This window comes from Rhinatrema bivittatum, chromosome 8, assembly GCF_901001135.1.
Source record: "Rhinatrema bivittatum chromosome 8, aRhiBiv1.1, whole genome shotgun sequence".
Classification (NCBI taxonomy): Eukaryota; Metazoa; Chordata; class Amphibia; order Gymnophiona; family Rhinatrematidae; genus Rhinatrema; species Rhinatrema bivittatum.
In genome coordinates this window covers 111611205-111628999 of record NC_042622.1, presented here as the reverse complement: position 1 = coordinate 111628999, position 17795 = coordinate 111611205, and the positions used below count along the sequence as shown (strand labels likewise).

The 17795-nt window shown below is 44.2% G+C and overlaps 1 protein-coding gene across 6 annotated transcripts in view; it reads left to right on the top strand.

Moving 5' to 3' along the window:
- WDR38 (WD repeat domain 38) overlaps window positions 1-17795 on the top strand; it is a 210675-nt gene that overhangs the window by 181103 nt on the left and 11777 nt on the right. For 5 of the 6 annotated variants that reach the window (XM_029612449.1, XM_029612448.1, XM_029612450.1 and 2 more), the window contains 4 exons: window positions 8002-8082; window positions 15153-15275; window positions 16393-16542; window positions 17342-17389. In XM_029612449.1, the coding sequence (XP_029468309.1) occupies window positions 8002-8082; window positions 15153-15275; window positions 16393-16542; window positions 17342-17389 (402 nt within the window). The remainder of the gene's footprint in view (window positions 1-8001; window positions 8083-15152; window positions 15276-16392; window positions 16543-17341; window positions 17390-17795) is intronic. The other variant, XM_029612451.1, reaches the window with a different exon arrangement.

Sequence of the window (17795 nt, the reverse complement as noted above, 5' to 3'; positions counted from 1 at the left end):
TTGCAGGAAGACCTTGTGAGACTGGAAAATTGGGCATCCAAATGGCAGATGAAATTTAATGTGGATAAGTGCAAGGTGATGCATATAGGGAAAAATAACCCATGCTATAATTACACGATGTTGGGTTCCATATTAGGTGCTACAACCCAAGAAAGAGATCTAGGTGTCATAGTGGATAACACATTGAAATCGTCAGTTCAGTGTGCTGCGGCAGTCAAAAAAGCAAACAGAATGTTGGGAATTATTAGAAAAGGAATGATGAATAAAACGGAAAATGTCATAATGCCTCTGTATCGCTCCATGGTGAGACCGCACCTTGAATACTGTGTACAATTCTGGTCGCCGCATCTCAAAAAAGATATAATTGCGATGGAGAAGGTACAGAGAAGGGCTACCAAAATGATAAGGGGAATGGAACAACTCCCCTATGAGGGAAGACTAAAGAGGTTAGGACTTTTCAGCTTGGAGAAGAGACGACTGAGGGGGGATATGATAGAGGCGTTTAAAATCATGAGAGGTCTAGAACGGGTAGATGTGAATCGGTTATTTACTCTTTCGGATAGTAGAAAGACTAGGGGACACTCCATGAAGTTAGCATGGGGCACATTTAAAACTAATCGGAGAAAGTTCTTTTTTACTCAACGCACAATTAAACTCTGGAATTTGTTGCCAGAGGATGTGGTTAGTGCAGTTAGTATAGCTGTGTTTAAAAAAGGATTGGATAAGTTCTTGGAGGAGAAGTCCATTACCTGCTATTAAGTTCACTTAGAGAATAGCCACTGCCATTAGCAATGGTTACATGGAATAGACTTAGTTTTTGGGTACTTGCCAGGTTCTTATGGCCTGGATTAGCCACTGTTGGAAACAGGATGCTGGGCTTGATGGACCCTTGGTCTGACCCAGTATGGCATGTTCTTATGTTCTTATGTTCTAATGTTGTTGTCCTATCTTTAAAATAATCTTATACATGTATTTATTTAAATTTATTTATTTAAAGATTTTATATACCGACAACCGTTTGCACATCGTATCGGTTTACATATAACTTGGAACTATGATAGCTTGGGTATCATATAGGCATGGCACATCGTATCGGTTTACATATAACTTGGAACTATGATAGCTTGGGTATCATATAGGCATGGCACATCGTATCGGTTTACATATAACTTGGAACTATGATAGCTTGGGTATCATATAGGCATGGCCTTTACAAAGAACAAGGAATACATGAGAACAGTTAAAATTAAACGAGGGTGCAGCTTAACTGGGTACGGGGGTTTAAATAAAAAATTAAGAACAGAAGAGACTATGTACAACTTTAGCCTCTGTCTCCTCTTGTGCTCCATCTCCTGGTGGCAGGCGCTCTCTGGGTCTGACCAGGGAGCTTACCAATCCTGCACTAGGCCATCCCTCCCGACACAGCCTTCGGGCGAAACATGGGTCCATGTCGAGGGACCCTAAAGAGAACTGTTCATGTTTGACAATTGAGCAATGGAGTTGCCGCTTTGAATAATAAAGAAATCTTTACTTTAAATCCTTAAACTTTTGGACCTATTAAGTTTCTTTGCATCTCCCAAATACTATGGTTGTACTAGATGGGAGGCAAAGAAGGTTAAAATTGCGATAAGCCCCTTCATCCCATGGACTGTACCGACTACTCCATAAGGATCTTTAACTTATGAACATACTGAGACCAGTTGCGTAGCCAGAATTTAATTTTTGGGAGATCCCAAGGTTAACATGGGTGCGCAGTTGAAATACAGGTCTAGGCCCTAATAGTTAATAGAAACATAACCACAGAAAAAGACTGTATGGCCCATCCAGTCTGCCCATCCATCCAATTAATTTAGCATTATAATTCTCATCACTTCCTTAGAGATCCCCTATATTTATCCCATGCTTTCTTGAATTCAGATACCATTTTTGTCCCCACCACTTCCACTAGGAGGTTGTTCCACACATCCACCACATTCTCTGCAAAGAAACCCTTCCTAAGATTACTCCTGAGTCTACCCCCTTTCAACCTCATCTCATGACCCCTCATTCTAGAGCCTCCTTTCCATTGAAAAAGACTCACTTCCTGTGCATGGAAACCTTTCAGATATTTGAATGTCTCTATGATATCTCCCCATCTCATCTTTCCTCTCGGGTATATATGTTTAGATCTTTCCTCTCGGGTATATATATTTAGATCTTTAAGTCTAGCCCTATATGCTTTAGAATGAAGACCACTGACCATTTTAGTAGCCATCCTCTGGACTGACTCTATCCTGTTTACATCCTTTTGAAGGTGCCGTATCCAGAATTGTACACATCTGAGGTCTCACCAGGGACCTATACAGGGTCAATATCACCTCCCTTTTTCTACTGATCATTCCTCTCTCTATGTAGCCAAGCACCTTTCTGGCTTTTACCATCACTTTATCCACCTGGTTGGCCATCTTGAGATCATCAGATACAATTACCCCCAGATTTCCTTTGTGCTTAGAAGAATTTCACCTCCAATACTGTACCTTTACCTTGGGGATTTTTCATCCTAAATGCATTACGCTGCATTTTTTAGCATTAAATCTTAGCTGCCAGACTTTAGACCATTTCTCGAGCTTCACTAGATCCCTCCTCGTATTTTACGCTCCTTCCTGGCTGTCCAATCTGTTACAGATTTTGGTATCATCAGCAAAAAGATAAACTTTTCCCGACAACCCTTTCATTTGTTCAGAAAAATGTTGAAACAAACTGGTCCGAGGACTGATCCCTGAGGCACACAACTAGAAACAACTCCCTCCTCAGAGAAAACTCCATTTAAAACTACACTTTGTCACCTCTCATTCAGCCAGTTTCTAACCCAATCAGTCATTCTAGGATCCATACCAAGGGCGCACAATTTATTTATAAGTCTTCTGTGTGGAACTATATTAAAGGCCTTACTGAAATCCAAGTACACTATGTATAGCACTCCCTTGATCCAACTCTCTGGTCACTCATTCAAAGAAATTGATCAGATTCTTCTGACAAGATTCATCTCTGGTAAACCCATGCTGCCTCAGATCTTGCAATCCATTGGATTCCAAAAATTTCACTCTCCTCTGTTTTAGCAGAGATTCCATTAGTTTGCTCACAACAGAGGTCAGTCTAACTGGCCTGTAGTTCCCAGTCTCCTCCTTACTTCCACTTTTATGAATAGGAAGCCCATCCGCCCTTTTCCACTCCTCCAAACTACTCCAGATTGTAAAGCAGTGTTGCGGTCCCCGGTCCCGGTCGCAGGTTTTGCGACCGGGTCCTTACCTCTCTCCTCGGGGCTCCTTTGTCGGGGTCCATGGCTCAGGCCGCCGCTTTCCGTGTCGGCATGCCGGGGACAAGGCCCGCGGCCGGTCGGGCCTGCCCTGCCTGCTTCGCGGCGGTGTCCCCACGAGGGAGACGCTGCCGAGCTTCAGAATCCAGTCCCTCCCCTCCTAGGCGCGCGCGCCCACAAGGAGGCCCAATTTAAAGGGCTTTTCCCATCAGACCACGGGCCGCCCCCTGAAGTGACGTCAGACACCGGCAAGTACTTAAAGCCGGCATCTGCTTCAGTTAAACGCCTTGCAACAAGGTTCCTTGCTGGTAGCTAGTTGCTGCGTTCTGCTGACCTTTGCCTGCTTCCTCGTTTGGTTCCCGGTCCTGCTTGTGCTTCGTTCCAGCTCCGGATCTTCTTCAGTTCCAGGTCCCGCTTCAGTTCCAGCTCCGGATCTTCTCCTTCAGTTCCTGGCATTGCTTTTCTGGTTCCTGACTCCTGCTTGCTTCCGACCTCCCGTGCTTGCCGCCTGCCTCGACTTTGGACTGCCTCCTTCATCTCGCTCTCTTCGCCTAAGTCCCAGCGGCTTGGGTCCTCATGGGCTCCTCCTGGGGGGACCTCGGGCTTCCAGGGTGAAGTCTTCTTCACCTCGCCAGTCACCTAAGTCCCAGCGGCTCGGGTCCTCACGGGCTCCTCCCGGGGGGATCTGGGCTTCCAGGGTGTAGACTCCTGCTCGACGCCTTGCCAGTATCCGCCTCCCGGTCTGCTTTTTCTCTATGGAGTGCGCTTCCTCTTCCACTTCTTCACTCCGTCAGGCTGGCCTAAGGATCCACCTCCATGCTCGCAACAAGAAGCATTAGAAAGGTAAGCCAGCAGAGCTGCCAGGACATCCCTAAGTTCCCTTAGTATCCTCGGATGTGTCTCATTCACCCCCATTGCCTTATCTACTTTAAGTTTCATTAGCTCCTCACAATAAATAATGCCTTAGAGTGTACCTGACAATGGAATTCTAAGTAGTCTCATCATGAATGACCCTTAAAATATTTTAATTCTATCATTTAAAGCACTTACCAACATTAAAAATATCTTATTAATCTGTATTTAGTTTATATTTATTGTAGTTAATCAATATACAACATCATGTACAAAGTAAACAAAGAACACTTAACAGAAACATCAGATCCAATCACGTAATGTTGCGCCAAGAGGTGGACCCTTGGCCTAATGCAGGATTGGTAAGCTCCCTGGTCGGACCCAGAGAGCGCCTGCCACCAGGAGATGGAGCACAAGAGGAGACAGAGGCTAGCTGGAGCTTCGCCACTAGTAAGCCTAGGTACCTCCGGGTTGAGCCCTTGGGTAACCGGGCCGCCTGGTCTTAGGTGGGCCTCGCAGGATCTCCTTGATAGGAAGTTCAGGGGTGTGCCCACCACAATCAAGGGTGCACGGTTGACACTTAGGTTGGAAGTCCTGGGTGCCTGAGAAGGCCAGAACAGGATCACGGCCAGGTTCAAGGAAGCGTGGTCAGCCAATGCAAGGGTCAGAGCCAATAATCAGTCCGTGGATAATCAGGCAAAGCAGAGGTCAGTTACCAGTAGTCAGTCCGTGGGTAGTCAGCCAAAGCAGAGGTCAAGTACCAGGAAACAGTCGGATGTGGTCGAATACAGGCAGAGGTCAGTTCCAGGCAGCGTGCAGACGTGGTTGTAGAAACAGGCAGAAGGTCAGAGGCAGGCAGCGGTCAGACGTGGTCATAGAAACAGGCAGAGGTCAGTTCCAGTCAGCGGTCAGACGTGGTTGTAGAAGCGGGCAAAAGGTCAGGTCAGGCGGCGAACAGGAGTTCCAGACAGAGGTCGAAAAACCAGGCACAAGTTCAAGGAGAACAGTAGACAGATGAGCCGAAGAAGCAATTAAGCCCAAGGAAGGGAGAAGTTGCTAAGGCAACTCCTGAGTGCCAGGATTTGCCTTATATACTGATCTGGGGCTGACATCATGTAGGAGAGCCGGCAGTCTTTTCGCGCTGCGGGCCCTTTAAGAGGAAGGCAGGCGCGCGTGCCTAAGGCCCTGCCCCAGGAGGATCGACGGTGGCATCTCTGCCACAAAGGAAAGGCCTGCAGAGGGAGAGCCAGCCGGAGGCCCCTGGAGGCCCTCTGAAACGCCTCCCCCTTTCTACCCAGGAGCAGGCCTAGCTCCGGGACAGCACAGGGGGAGAGGTAAGACAGGTCGGTCACGGGGCTTGCAATCGGCCGTCGCAACACATAATAAAACAAATATCAATGTATTCTTTAATGAATCCTCTTTCCAAAAATGCAGATTATCATAACTACAATAAACAACAATCATCATAATAATCATCATAAGGAGACTTGCAACAGGTGCATAACAGAATTAAGATATGCAACAAAAAAAAATCAAATTCTGGCGTTACCTCAGTGATAGCAAAACAAACTCCCTGCACTGCCACTTTGTAAAATAAGACAAACCTCTACCAAAAAACAAAAACACCTAGAACCTTGCCATACCATACCATAATAGCACTAACTCTCAGGACTCAAAGAGCAGCAGCGTTATGTACAAAAAGCCAGGCAGCAAAGGCAAACATTACACCAGATCCTAGAACACTAATATACAACCAGTGGGCAAACAGAACAAGCTGGACTGCTACAAATCCCTACAGAGAAACTACACACTAGCCAAAATGCTCACCTCTATCACACATGTGCAACACAGACAGACCCTTACCTAATATAGAATAAGGGACTACAAATTAAGAATAAACATGCAGACAAAACGGAAATGGAAAGCCTGAGAAACCAGACTCTATGAACACTGGAATATCAAAGAAAACACAAAATACAAATATATAAGAAATGCACATTCCCAAAGATTACATATTCCAATCGTTGAAAGACAAAATAATTTTTTTAAAATCTTTATTGTCTGATCTTATTTTTCCAATCAATTGGTCCCAGTCTTTGTTCCCCTTGTCTGTCTTTTCCTAGTTCCTTTTTCAGGGTCTCTGTTATTCTGTTTCTTCTCTCTCCTCATCTTCTTTCCTTCCTCCTTCACACACAAACATATACAAACAGACTGTATCTCACATTCTCTCTTACACATATGCTCCCATTCCCACACATACAAACTCCTGATCTCATCTACTATATCTCACATGTAGGCTCCCATTTGCCCCCCACAGACATACAGAGGCTCTCACTTTTACATTCTCTCTCACACACAGGTTCACATTCCCACACAAACACATAGGTTCTCACATGCTTTCTCTCAAATATAGGCTTCCTCTCCCATACACACACATACATATACAGACTCTTGCTCTCACATGCTCTTACAAGCAAGCTGCCACTCCCACACACACTCCCAGTCTCATGCTGTCTCTCTCACAAAGGCTCCCATTTCCCCGTGCTTTCTCTTTCACACACACAGGCTCTCCACTCCCACGTGTTCTCTCTCACACATATACCCCCAGGCAAGCAGGCTCCCATTCCCACACACGCACACTCCCATGCAGGCTCCCAATCACACATACACAACTCAAGCAGGATCCCATTCCCACACGCACACCCTCATGCTGGCGCCCATTCACACAAACACACCCCCAGGCAGGCTCAACTCAACACACAACTCAACTCAACACACAACTCAAGCAGGCTCACATTCACTCACAAACACAAAACCCATGCAGTCTCCCCATCAAGCGTAGAAAGGGGGAGCCTGTTCTGCTGCTCCTTGTGTGGCTGCCCTGCAGTATTTAAAACTCATGGGGCTAGCACTTTATGCTGATCTTGTGCATCAAAATATCAGCCTAGAGCACCTGCTTGCTGCAAGAGTTTTGAATTCCATATGGCTGGCATGGAGGTGAAGCAGCAGAACTGGCTCTTTCCCAGAGGGGTTCTCTTCTTTCTTCGACCACTGATGGGATGGGGTCCACTGGCAGCTTCCCAGGCCTCTTCTTCCACACTTGGCAGCGCTGGGCCTGTCCGCAGCGACCCTACAACAGGGCCTTAATTCTTGGGCTGCCAGGCAACATTGATCGGATGGGTCTGAGTCCAAAATGAGTGGGCCATGGCCCATCCAAGCCCACCCATGGCTAGACCACTGACTGAGATATACCTGCATGTGCTGGTTAGCTATAAAGGGCGAAAATTCCAATTGCCACTTTAGGGTTATCATATGTTTTAATTTTCTTGTATATAGTTGTCAACTTGCTATATAAAACTTTGATTTTATGAGATGTGGGTTTGCCTGCCTGCTGGTGGAGGTATTATCAGTGATTGTACCCTGCTGTGCTCAGTTTTTCTGGAAAGGCAGTTTATACATTTTCAAAATTAAATTCTGTACCTGAACACTTACATTTTCCTTCCATATAGTACTCCCGTGATGCTCGCATCTCTTCATATACTGTAATCTTTTTAATACCTAGCAAAAGTCCAAATAAACTACAATTCTAGTTTCTGGCGAATGTATTTTGGTGCTTTGAGCTTGCAAGGAACGTTTCAACTTATCCATCTTCTTGAGCTGACCAGTTTGAAATGTTGTTTAATTAAATTACTGTTAACTCTCCTCCCCCACCTAAAAATCTAAAAAGAAACATTTCTTGTCCATCACCATCTCAACTTTTCTCTTTCTGTGTTGCCTATTAACATAACGCTTGCAGTCTTATGAAATGAACTGGTTTCTACTGTCAAACCATCATTGATGCTTCATCTCTACAGGTAGGCTGCAAACTGAAGATCTTCTCTGGGCATGATGATGTCATCCAGAGCAGCGCCTTCTCACCGAACGCACCATATCTGGTAAAGAGACACAAATGTACCGTTATTTGTTAGCACTATGAACTTATGTGTCTGACGACCTTATGAGAGGAACCATATCGCACTTGTGCTACACAAGCTACACTGGCTGGCAATGACATACAGAACAAAATTCAAAACTCTGACACGGACTTGCAAGGCTCTAAGAGGAGATGGACTGACCTACGTGACCGAAAGGCTCTCCTCTTACATGCCTTTCAGCCCACCAAGATGCACACACACTCAGCCTCCCTCAACAGGTCGATACTGTAACGTGCGGTTGAAGATTTCCCGTCTGTAACGTGCTGGGAGCGCACAATTCGGACGCGTAGGGCGATTCAGCGATACAGTCTCCAGTTTCACGCGTCCTTAGCGCTTCTTAAAACAGACGCATAACCCTTTCCGCACGCAGCATGTATATGATATGTAAATGAACGAATTAGCTGTATAATGAAGGAATTAGCTATTCCCCTCCGATACTGTGACTCGCGCTCAGATTATCTCCTTTGTATCCCGCTATTTTTCCGCGTCCTTAACCTGTTAGTTTACCGCTACCCTCTACTTGGTGTTAGTGTGGTGTTCGAAAATTAAAACGGGAATAAAGTGTAAAAAATGGTGTAAAAAAAGTGTAAAAACATTGCTTACCTGCCCTGGCCCCGTCCGGTCTCCGGTGCAGCCCCAGTCCTGTCCCCTCCTCCCGAAACAAAAAAAAAAAAAACCAACCGAAAAAGTAGCAAGGCTCGGGCCTGCTACGGTAGTCCCTTCTCCCTTCCTCCCGATTTCGGCGCTCAAGGCGGCCGGGTGGGCGTGCATTCATCCAGGCAGAGGGAGCCGGCGGTGAAAGCGGCCTCCGGCTCCCTCTGCCTGGATGAATGCACGGCCCCCGCGGCAGCGAATGAATGCCCGTGCAATTTCGGCGCTCAAGGCAGTCACATGACGTGACATCACGGCATGAGCGCCGAAATCGCACGGGCATTCATTCGCTGCCAGCGGGGGCCGTGCATTCATCCAGGCAGAGGGAGCCGGAGGCCGCTTTCGCCGCCGGCTCCCTCTGCCTGGATGAATGCACGCCCACCCGGACGCCTTGAGCGCCGAAATCGGGAGGAGAGGAGAAGGGAGAAGGGACTATCGTAGCAGGCCCGAGCCTTGCTACTTTTTCAGTTTTGTTTTTTTTTTTTTTGCTTCGGGAGGAGGAGACAGGACTGGGGCTGCACCGGAGACCGGACGGGGCCAGGGCAGGTGAGCGGGGGCTGGGGGATAGTTTGCCGAGCATCGGGGAACATAACTGTCCACTTCCTGGTACCTGTCATTTCAAATGTCATTTGAAATGACAGATACCAGCGCGGCCGTGAAGCGTTAGGCCCGTGAACCCAGGATACTGTATAGGCGCTCTATACAGTAAAATGGGTTGCGCGGGCCTAACGCTTGCCTAAGGCTTCGCAGCCGCGGCATGCATTTGCATGCAATTAGAAGAGAGTATCGAGCGCTAGGTGAAGAGAACTGTGCGTGCGGGGAGGAAGGGTGCGCCTGACACTGCCGCACTGTTTCTACCGCGGCCTTAGAGTATCGACCTGAATCTCATTTCAGAAGAGATCAGAACAGATATATGAAATCAATCCTTCATGGAAGGAGCACCTGTGGTTTGGAACTCCCTCCCAGAAGAGTTCTGACAAATACAGAACAACTCTTACATCAGGAAACAAATAAAAGCCTAGCTTTTCATTTCAAGCCCTTAATGCTAAATCAGGACCTTAGGGATGTGCAGCCTTAAAATTTTATTTTTGCTTTTTTTTTTTCCCCTGGGTATCATTTCATTTAATGTTTATTTTGTTTCTTTTACTTTGCAGAAACAAAATAAACATTATAAAACCCCAAACAACAACAACAACAAAAAAAGAAACAAAGCCTTCCCAGGCACAGGGGCCGGGATCCACCTCAATGCCACTTGCCCCATCTGCGAGGGTCCAGAAGGGAAGGAGAGATGCCCACTCACCTCCTGTCCCAAGGTCGACCTCATGCCAATAGCGCCAGTCAGCCCTGAGTCCTGCACCATTGTGTGATATCTAAAAGGTATTGGCTGGCTTGGCACCATAGTGTGACATCAAAATGGTGCCTTCTTAAAGCTGGCAACCACTGTTTTCTTGTACAGCCATACAAATATACAGCCAGACAAGAAAATGGCTCAGGCAGGCCCTAAGAACGTACCCTATTGATGTCACACTGTGGCACTGGGATGTCCAATACCATTTTGATGTCATACTATGGCGCCGCTCTCAGAGCTGACCAACACCATTGCCATGAAGATGACCTCAAAGCAGGAGGTAAGTAGGCACCCCCTCCTACCCCTGAGGACACCAATGGATGGGATAAGTGGAGGCCGGGGTGGTTCCTGGATCCCAGTACCTTTTGGTGGTGAACTGATGTACCAGTTGGTGGGCCCAGGTATCCCCTGGGGAGGGCTTCGAGTCAGCCCTGTGTCAGCCCCTAGGAGGGTCAGAGGAGGCCCTGCGCAAGTCTCTGGTCTTATCTGGAGGACTTTTTCTTTTTTAATATTTTCAAAAGGAAATGAAAGTAAATCAAGGAAATTTTGTTGGTTTTCTTTTTGTTTCATTTTGAAAATGTCATGAAATAGGAAATATCAATCATACTTCCTATTTCATTTCAAATGAATCGCTCCTAGGAACCCAAAGCTGCTAAACTGACAATGGGAAAGTATATTGACTTTTCACCTCGAATTGCCTTAAACATGCTGCTATAATTCAGAGTTAAATTAAATTAAAACTGTTAGAGCTTAGTCATGATTGTTGTTCTATTTATATTTATGCCATAAGGTGCACCTTAAACTGGTTGAATTATATTGTGATATTGCTGCTACTCAAAACTATTTACAACTTTGTAATGTGAAGCTATTAATGACCTATTTGTAAGCCAAATTTCTAATATGTTGTAATCAGCGTTGAATTAATTTCATATTCAAAGAGGCAGGAAATAAATCCCAGCAATAAAATAAATAAATAAACAAACAAACAAACAAATACTTGGGACGAGAAACAGAAAAAATAATAACAGAATAGAAAATAAATTCTTTGCTGACTTCTTTTCCATGGGTCAAGCTGAGTACCATAAATTACACGAATGAACAACTCCAGCTAGTGATTCTCAATTTAACACACACTCATTCAATGGCACTTACCTTTTGTTAACATTCAGTAGTTCCCACACCTGTCCTTGTGACCCCAAACAAGGGTTTTCAGGGTCTACAATGAATATGCATGAGATAAATCTTCATATTAATTAATTTATTTAAAAATGTTTCTATACCACCTTTACAAATAAAAATTTAGTCAAAACGGTTTACAAATGCTGGGTCTCCAATGTATGTAAATCTATCTCACTCATAGTGGAGGTGAATATCCTGAAAATCTGACTGACTGACAGGTTTGGGAAGCCCTGGATTAACATAAACCATCTAGCTGTTTTCTCTTTAATATAAATAATGGGGCAGATTTTCAAAGCCCTACTCGCGCCGGGCCTATTTTCAAAAGGCCCAGCGGTGTGCATAAAGCCCCGGGACCCATTTGGCGCTGAGCCCGGGATCACAGGCCGTTGGCCGGCACGCGCAACCTATGCCTACCAGGAGGCAGGCACAACTTATAAAATAAAGGTTGGGGGGGGGGTTAGGTAGGGCTGGGGGATGGGTTAGGTAGGGGAAGGGAGGGGAATGTGGGGCGGGGGGGCGGAGGGAACGGGGAAAGCCAGCAGGGCTCCCCAAGGGCTCGGGGCACAAGGTGCACTATTGTGTACCCCCTTGTGCGCGCCAACCCCGGATTTTATAACATGTGCGTGGCTGCGCGTGCATGTTATAAAATCAGGCATACATATGTGCGCGCCGAGTTGCACGCACAAATGTACGCCCGCGCGTAGGTATTAAAATCCGGCCCAATGCTTGGAAAAAGCCCTTACTTTAAAAGCATGAATAAAGACGGGATAACAACATTCAATGCACTTTATTCAAGGAATCAATATTCTGATGACACTTATTTTATGAATTTACTTTGCACTGTTATCCAGAGATCTGTACAATTTCTTGGAAAACACAGTGTTTATGTTGGCCAGTTTGCAGCTAGACTCAGTAAAAGTTCAGCAAACTTGCCACAGAGACACACACAATCCCTCTCAGTCTCACACAAACACACACAAACAGAGGCGCTGCTTGTGGCTCTCAGAGTCTCTACTCCTCTCAGACACGAGCGAGATCACCTCCACTCACAGCCCACTGAGTCTCTACTCCTCTCAGCCATGAGTGGGATGGGCTCCGCTCGTGGCTCCACATGGCTGCTCTTTGCCAACCCTTAATGGCTGGTGCCCTAGGCGACTGCCTAGTTCGCCTACTGGGATGCACTGGCCCTGGGGAAGAGGAGATTAGGGGAATGAGAGAAAAGGAAGGTTGAGATAGTGAGGTGATGGCAGGAGAGGGTGGGGGAGGATACTGTGATGTGAATGGGTTGTTGGTAGTGGGTGGGGGACGGAGCAGGAAGGAGAAGACTGGTGAGGATGAACTGGGACTGAGGAGAAGAATGAATTGTTGGACCTTGAGTGCTTCCCTGGCTTTTGTTTTGGCCACATGAGTCTTACCCATGTTCACACTCAGGCCAATGCAATATTGTGCGCTCAGGCTAGGGCACAGGTTAACCCATGGTTGGTCGCGCATCCATAACCCCTGATGCAATAAGGGGATCAATGCGTCCAAACCAGCGCGTAGCTAATAGCGCTCATCATATGCAAATGCCACGTGTAAACATGCAAATGACATGCACATTTTAACCTCAAAAATTAACACCAGCCCCAGAGCTGGCATTAGGTCTTCAGGTGCCCCAAAACCTGAACAGAAAAGCAGAAAATACTGTTTTTCTGTGGTTCCTCCAACTTAATATAGCTGTGATACTAAGTAGGAGGAATTACAGAAAACAGCAACATGAAAGAAAAAAAAAAGTCTTGATGACAGTCAGGTCTGGAAAACAGACGCTCAATTTTATGAGCATCCGTTTTCCTAACCCGTTCTGGCTTTTTGGGTTTTTTTGCTGGGGCACTGTAATTTGTATTGAGTTCAGCACCTCCAATCATTTTCAAAAGTTGGCTCCTAGGTTCCTCTGGATAATTCTGAATGTCAGCAACTCCTAGGCCAGTGTTGGATACAGTAAAATCTTCCAGTCTGGTTTATTTGTCCATGGCCAGCAAATCTAGCCAAGGCATTTTCCTTTGTGTACGACAGAGTGCATCCGATTGTATTTTGCACCAAGTGATCTGCCTTGCTGTGTAATGTTTACACTGGTAATGGCAGTGCTCACTTCCTTTCTCTGTCATCTGTACATTTTATTTTACTATCTCCTCGATTCTCCCTGTTTGGTAGTGTTTCAGGCTGCTGTGCTGTTGCAGAATCAATGGAAGGGATCAGTATGGACAGTTGCATTACAATAAGCCTGACCTTCATAAGAACTCTCTCAGAATTTCTCATAACATTCATATTACCTGTGATCAGCTTGTCCCTGGGCCTAGCTTGTGCTTGGCTAAACCTTTTTTGTTGCTAGTGATCCAGAGAAAGATTTCTGTTTGAGTGATTTGTTAAAGGACAAATCCCCCAATCTGTTATGTTTAACTGAGTCATGGTTGCTTCCATCTTATTCTGTTCTGTTAAACCAACTGTACTTCTCTGACTACGTTGTATTTTCTAAACCTAGGCTAAAAAGAGGGGAGGTGGACTTATCGTTGGTAAATCCTCTTTGCAGCAGTCTTTAGTTCAAATTGAGAATGTCTCTCCTTTGAAACTTTTTCTGACCTCCTCTTTAAATTGGGCCTTTGCTTGGTTTACTGTCCACTTGATTGCTTATTCACCAGTTTGTCTGTATTCATCGACAGTCTTCTGTCTGCTAAAGCTGAAGTTAGGGCTGCTATAATTTTGGGCAATTTTAATCTTCAGGTTGATAGTGTCCTATTTCAAATGTGTGTAGGGATTTATCATCAGCTATGCAACTTCTTGAGTGGACCCATTTGATTCATTCACCTCCCCCCAAGCTGGGTCACACCCTGAATTTGGTGTTTGTTTATAACAACTGGGTTTGTGTTGATTCCTGCTGTTTGCAATGCATGGATATGCCTTGGACAGATCACTTTTTAAGTCATGTGTTTGATAAAGTGTCCAGCCTACTCATTCCATAGGGCTGTTGCCTCTCTCAGAATTTTGAGATCTTCAATTGATATTGATCAGCTGCACTCTTAGTGGTTACCTGTTCTTTCTCATGCTCCTGCGCAGAACGTCAGTAGCCTGGTTGAGTTTCAGCAGTCAACTCTCCAACTCTCCTCTTGCCCCTATGAAATTTCTGTTTGCCCGCAACAGAAAACTGCTCCTTGGTATTCTTCCTCCTCTAGTGCCTTCAAGCATGATCTTTGAACAATTGAACATCATTGGCATAGGAATAAATCTGATGCTAATCTTGCTTCCTCCCATTCCAAATTAGTAGCCTGTATGGATGTAATGTTTTATTTAGTTTATATTTTTGTCAATCATTTTGATTAGTCTACTATATCAATACACCTTTTATGTTCTGGCTTGATTTTATTATGTATGTTTGTGTCATCTGCTGAGATTGGTGGATCAGCCGAATACAAATTATTTAAATAAATGTCACAAACAATATATCATATACCTGTCTATATATTACAAATTTTATATCAAAATTCTAAAATAACATACACTACAGTACATATTGTATTGTATCAAAATTCTAAAATAATACAATACAGTACATATTGTATTGTATCTAAATTCTAAAATAACATACAATACAGTACATATTGTATGTTATTTTAGAATTTTGATATAATACAATTTGAAATATATAGACAGGTATATGATATATTGTTTGTGAAATGTAATAGCTGTTTGACCCTTATATGTGTGTATTAAATGTCAGCCACAAAGTATGATTCCAATTTTTTTCTCATAATGGAGTACTTTTGCTAAATAATACACAACATATTTTGAATGTTTTCATAGCAGAATTATTTCTTCATAGGCCACTGGATCTTGGGACTACACAGTGAAGGTCTGGAATTTGAAGACAGAAGGTCAGGCCAAAACACTAGCAGGCCACAAAGGCAATATCAGCTGTGTTTGCTTCTCTGTGTCCGGGATGCTGGTGAGCATAGCCTTGCATGTATCTTCTTTTCCATGTCCCCTCTCTGGGTCATCCTGCTGCTTCATGCTATCAGTGGGCTACAGCTCCATCTACATATTCTGAACTGGTAGCCTGTATCAATATTTCTCAACCTTTTCAAGCCAAAGGCACACCTACATTACCAAAAATGTTGCGTAGCAGTTAGTGCGGACACTGAGAGGAATCATGACCTAAAGAAGAATTAGAAAAGCAATGAAAACCCTACCAGTCTCTCTTCCAAATTTAAAAACAAAGGGAGAGAGACACATATGAATCCATCACGATAGCCCAGCTCTTTATACACAACTGCAGGAGAAAGAAGGCGGTGTGATGTGAGCACCTGACTTGGTTATTTAATTTGGCTGCTGCATGTGCTTAACTGGGAACTCTCCAGATTTGGCCTGGAGGCTCCAAAAGTCTAAAAGAACTGCCAGACCTCCAAGCCAATATAGGAAAATTGGTTCTTACGTGCTAATTTTCATTCCTGAAGAACCACAGATCAGTCCAGCCTCCTGGGTTTTGCATCTCTGCAGCAGATGGCGACAGAGAAAGTTTTACTGACACTGCTACATAAACATATATGCCACCTGCCATTCCTCAGTATTGACCTCTACCCAAGCATAAAAACATAAATCCCATCCCGAGCGATCAAAGGAACCATAACTGATTTAATGAGCCATTCACAGTTTCACTGTACCAACCTATTAAGATAAGTTTTACTTACAACTATAAAAATTGTCTAAAAAAAAAAAAGTTTGATACATGCCAAATGATTAGACATAAGACTATGAAGGTCAGTAGACCAAGAAAGTCTATTATGATGGCACATTAATGTAAATATTGATACAAGATATCATTATAGTGGCATATGGGAAATCTTTCTTTTGGATGTTGTCAGTTATTTCCCAGTGAAACTCACTCTGTGTCTTTATTGAATTATTTATTGCTTTAAACATAGTGCAGTTTGCTCTAATTGTATTTACTACTGTCATTCCTCAAGTTTCAAGTGCAGTTACGTTGCTTCCAACATTCAGTGGCTTATGCTAGCTATTTTTCGATACTCATCTTTGTATATATGCATGTACCCTTCTTCTTCTAGGCCTCAGGCTCCTGGGACAGAACTGTACGTGTTTGGAACCCTCTGAGTGGCGCTCTGATCTTCTTGTTGGATGGCCATTTGGGTTGGGTGAAGAGCCTGTCGTTCTCCGGGGATGGAATGCTACTGGCCACTACTGCATATGATGAGATGGTAGTGCTGGATTTACTCTATACACTAATACATGATTCAAAGATCAGAGGAAAGGGAATGGAGAAGCCTTATCAGCTATCCTAACACTTGCACTGGGTTTCTTAGATGAGTGTTGGATGATAGCACAAAAGTTTAAAAGAAATAGCTATAAAAATAAGAGCACCAGTATTTCATAAACACCCTTTTGGTGCCTAGTTTATATAGCGTTTTATTGAATTTTCAAAATTGTTTCGCTTCTGGAGATTAAACAGGACTTTTTCAGTTCATTCATATACCATTGAAGCTCTCTCCCAAATGTAAGAGCAGTAACTTTGTAGAAGAGTTAATTCTATTATACCCCTCAAGATTCCTATAATCCCCTTTCCATAGCCCTCTCTACAATATGTTATCAGTGGCACATCAGCCCACTGGGTAAGGGGCTCTGCACCTGGTGATTTGCCCTAGGCCTCATAGGCTCCTGGGGTCAAGAGTGTTTAACACGTTTTCTGCTTGTCTTCATTTTAAATTAGTTTTTTACAAACACACCTTTGAAAAAAAAGTTGTTTTTGCTATCCTTTTTCACATTTTTTGTTGTTGAGGGCTGTGTGATTATAGTCCAGAATACTGCAGGGGACTGTCATTGCCTTCTGTTGCCCACAGCACCTGGTTTTCCCTAGTGCTCCCCATGCAGGTAACTAGGCAGCATTGATGCTGCTTACTTTCTGAAATCTATCCTGTTTTCTCTCCAAGGCAAGTATACTCAGGCATTAAACAAGATCTTTAGCAAGTCAACAGCAATAATATGGTCTCTCTCTTTCAGGTTAGAATATGGGACTGTGAAACTGGAACATGTATAAAAATACTGGAGGTAAATATATTTACTTCTTCAAGGATTAGTTAAGGTTTTCTAAAGTAGGCACAAATATTAGAGAGTTATTTTAAAAGCTGATAGACAGGAATGTGGTACTGCAATTGCGTAGTGCCCCACATAACTTCCAGCAAGAGACTCACTGCTAGGCAGATACTTTATTTTGCTGGAAAGGTGTAACATAATAAATAAAGATCAAAATGCCTACTTTAGGCATATATGCATATAAATTCCCATATGCAACCCAATACCAACTCCCACCCATGTTTTTATTCCCAAGCTCTCAATCCTTTCCCTACCCCTAACTCTCTAGCTCTGCCTCAAGCATACCCAAAATAGGCTAGTGATGCCTCCACCATTTCAGGCCTTGCCAGCTTCAACTTTTCTTCTTGTTTTTTGAAGCTTG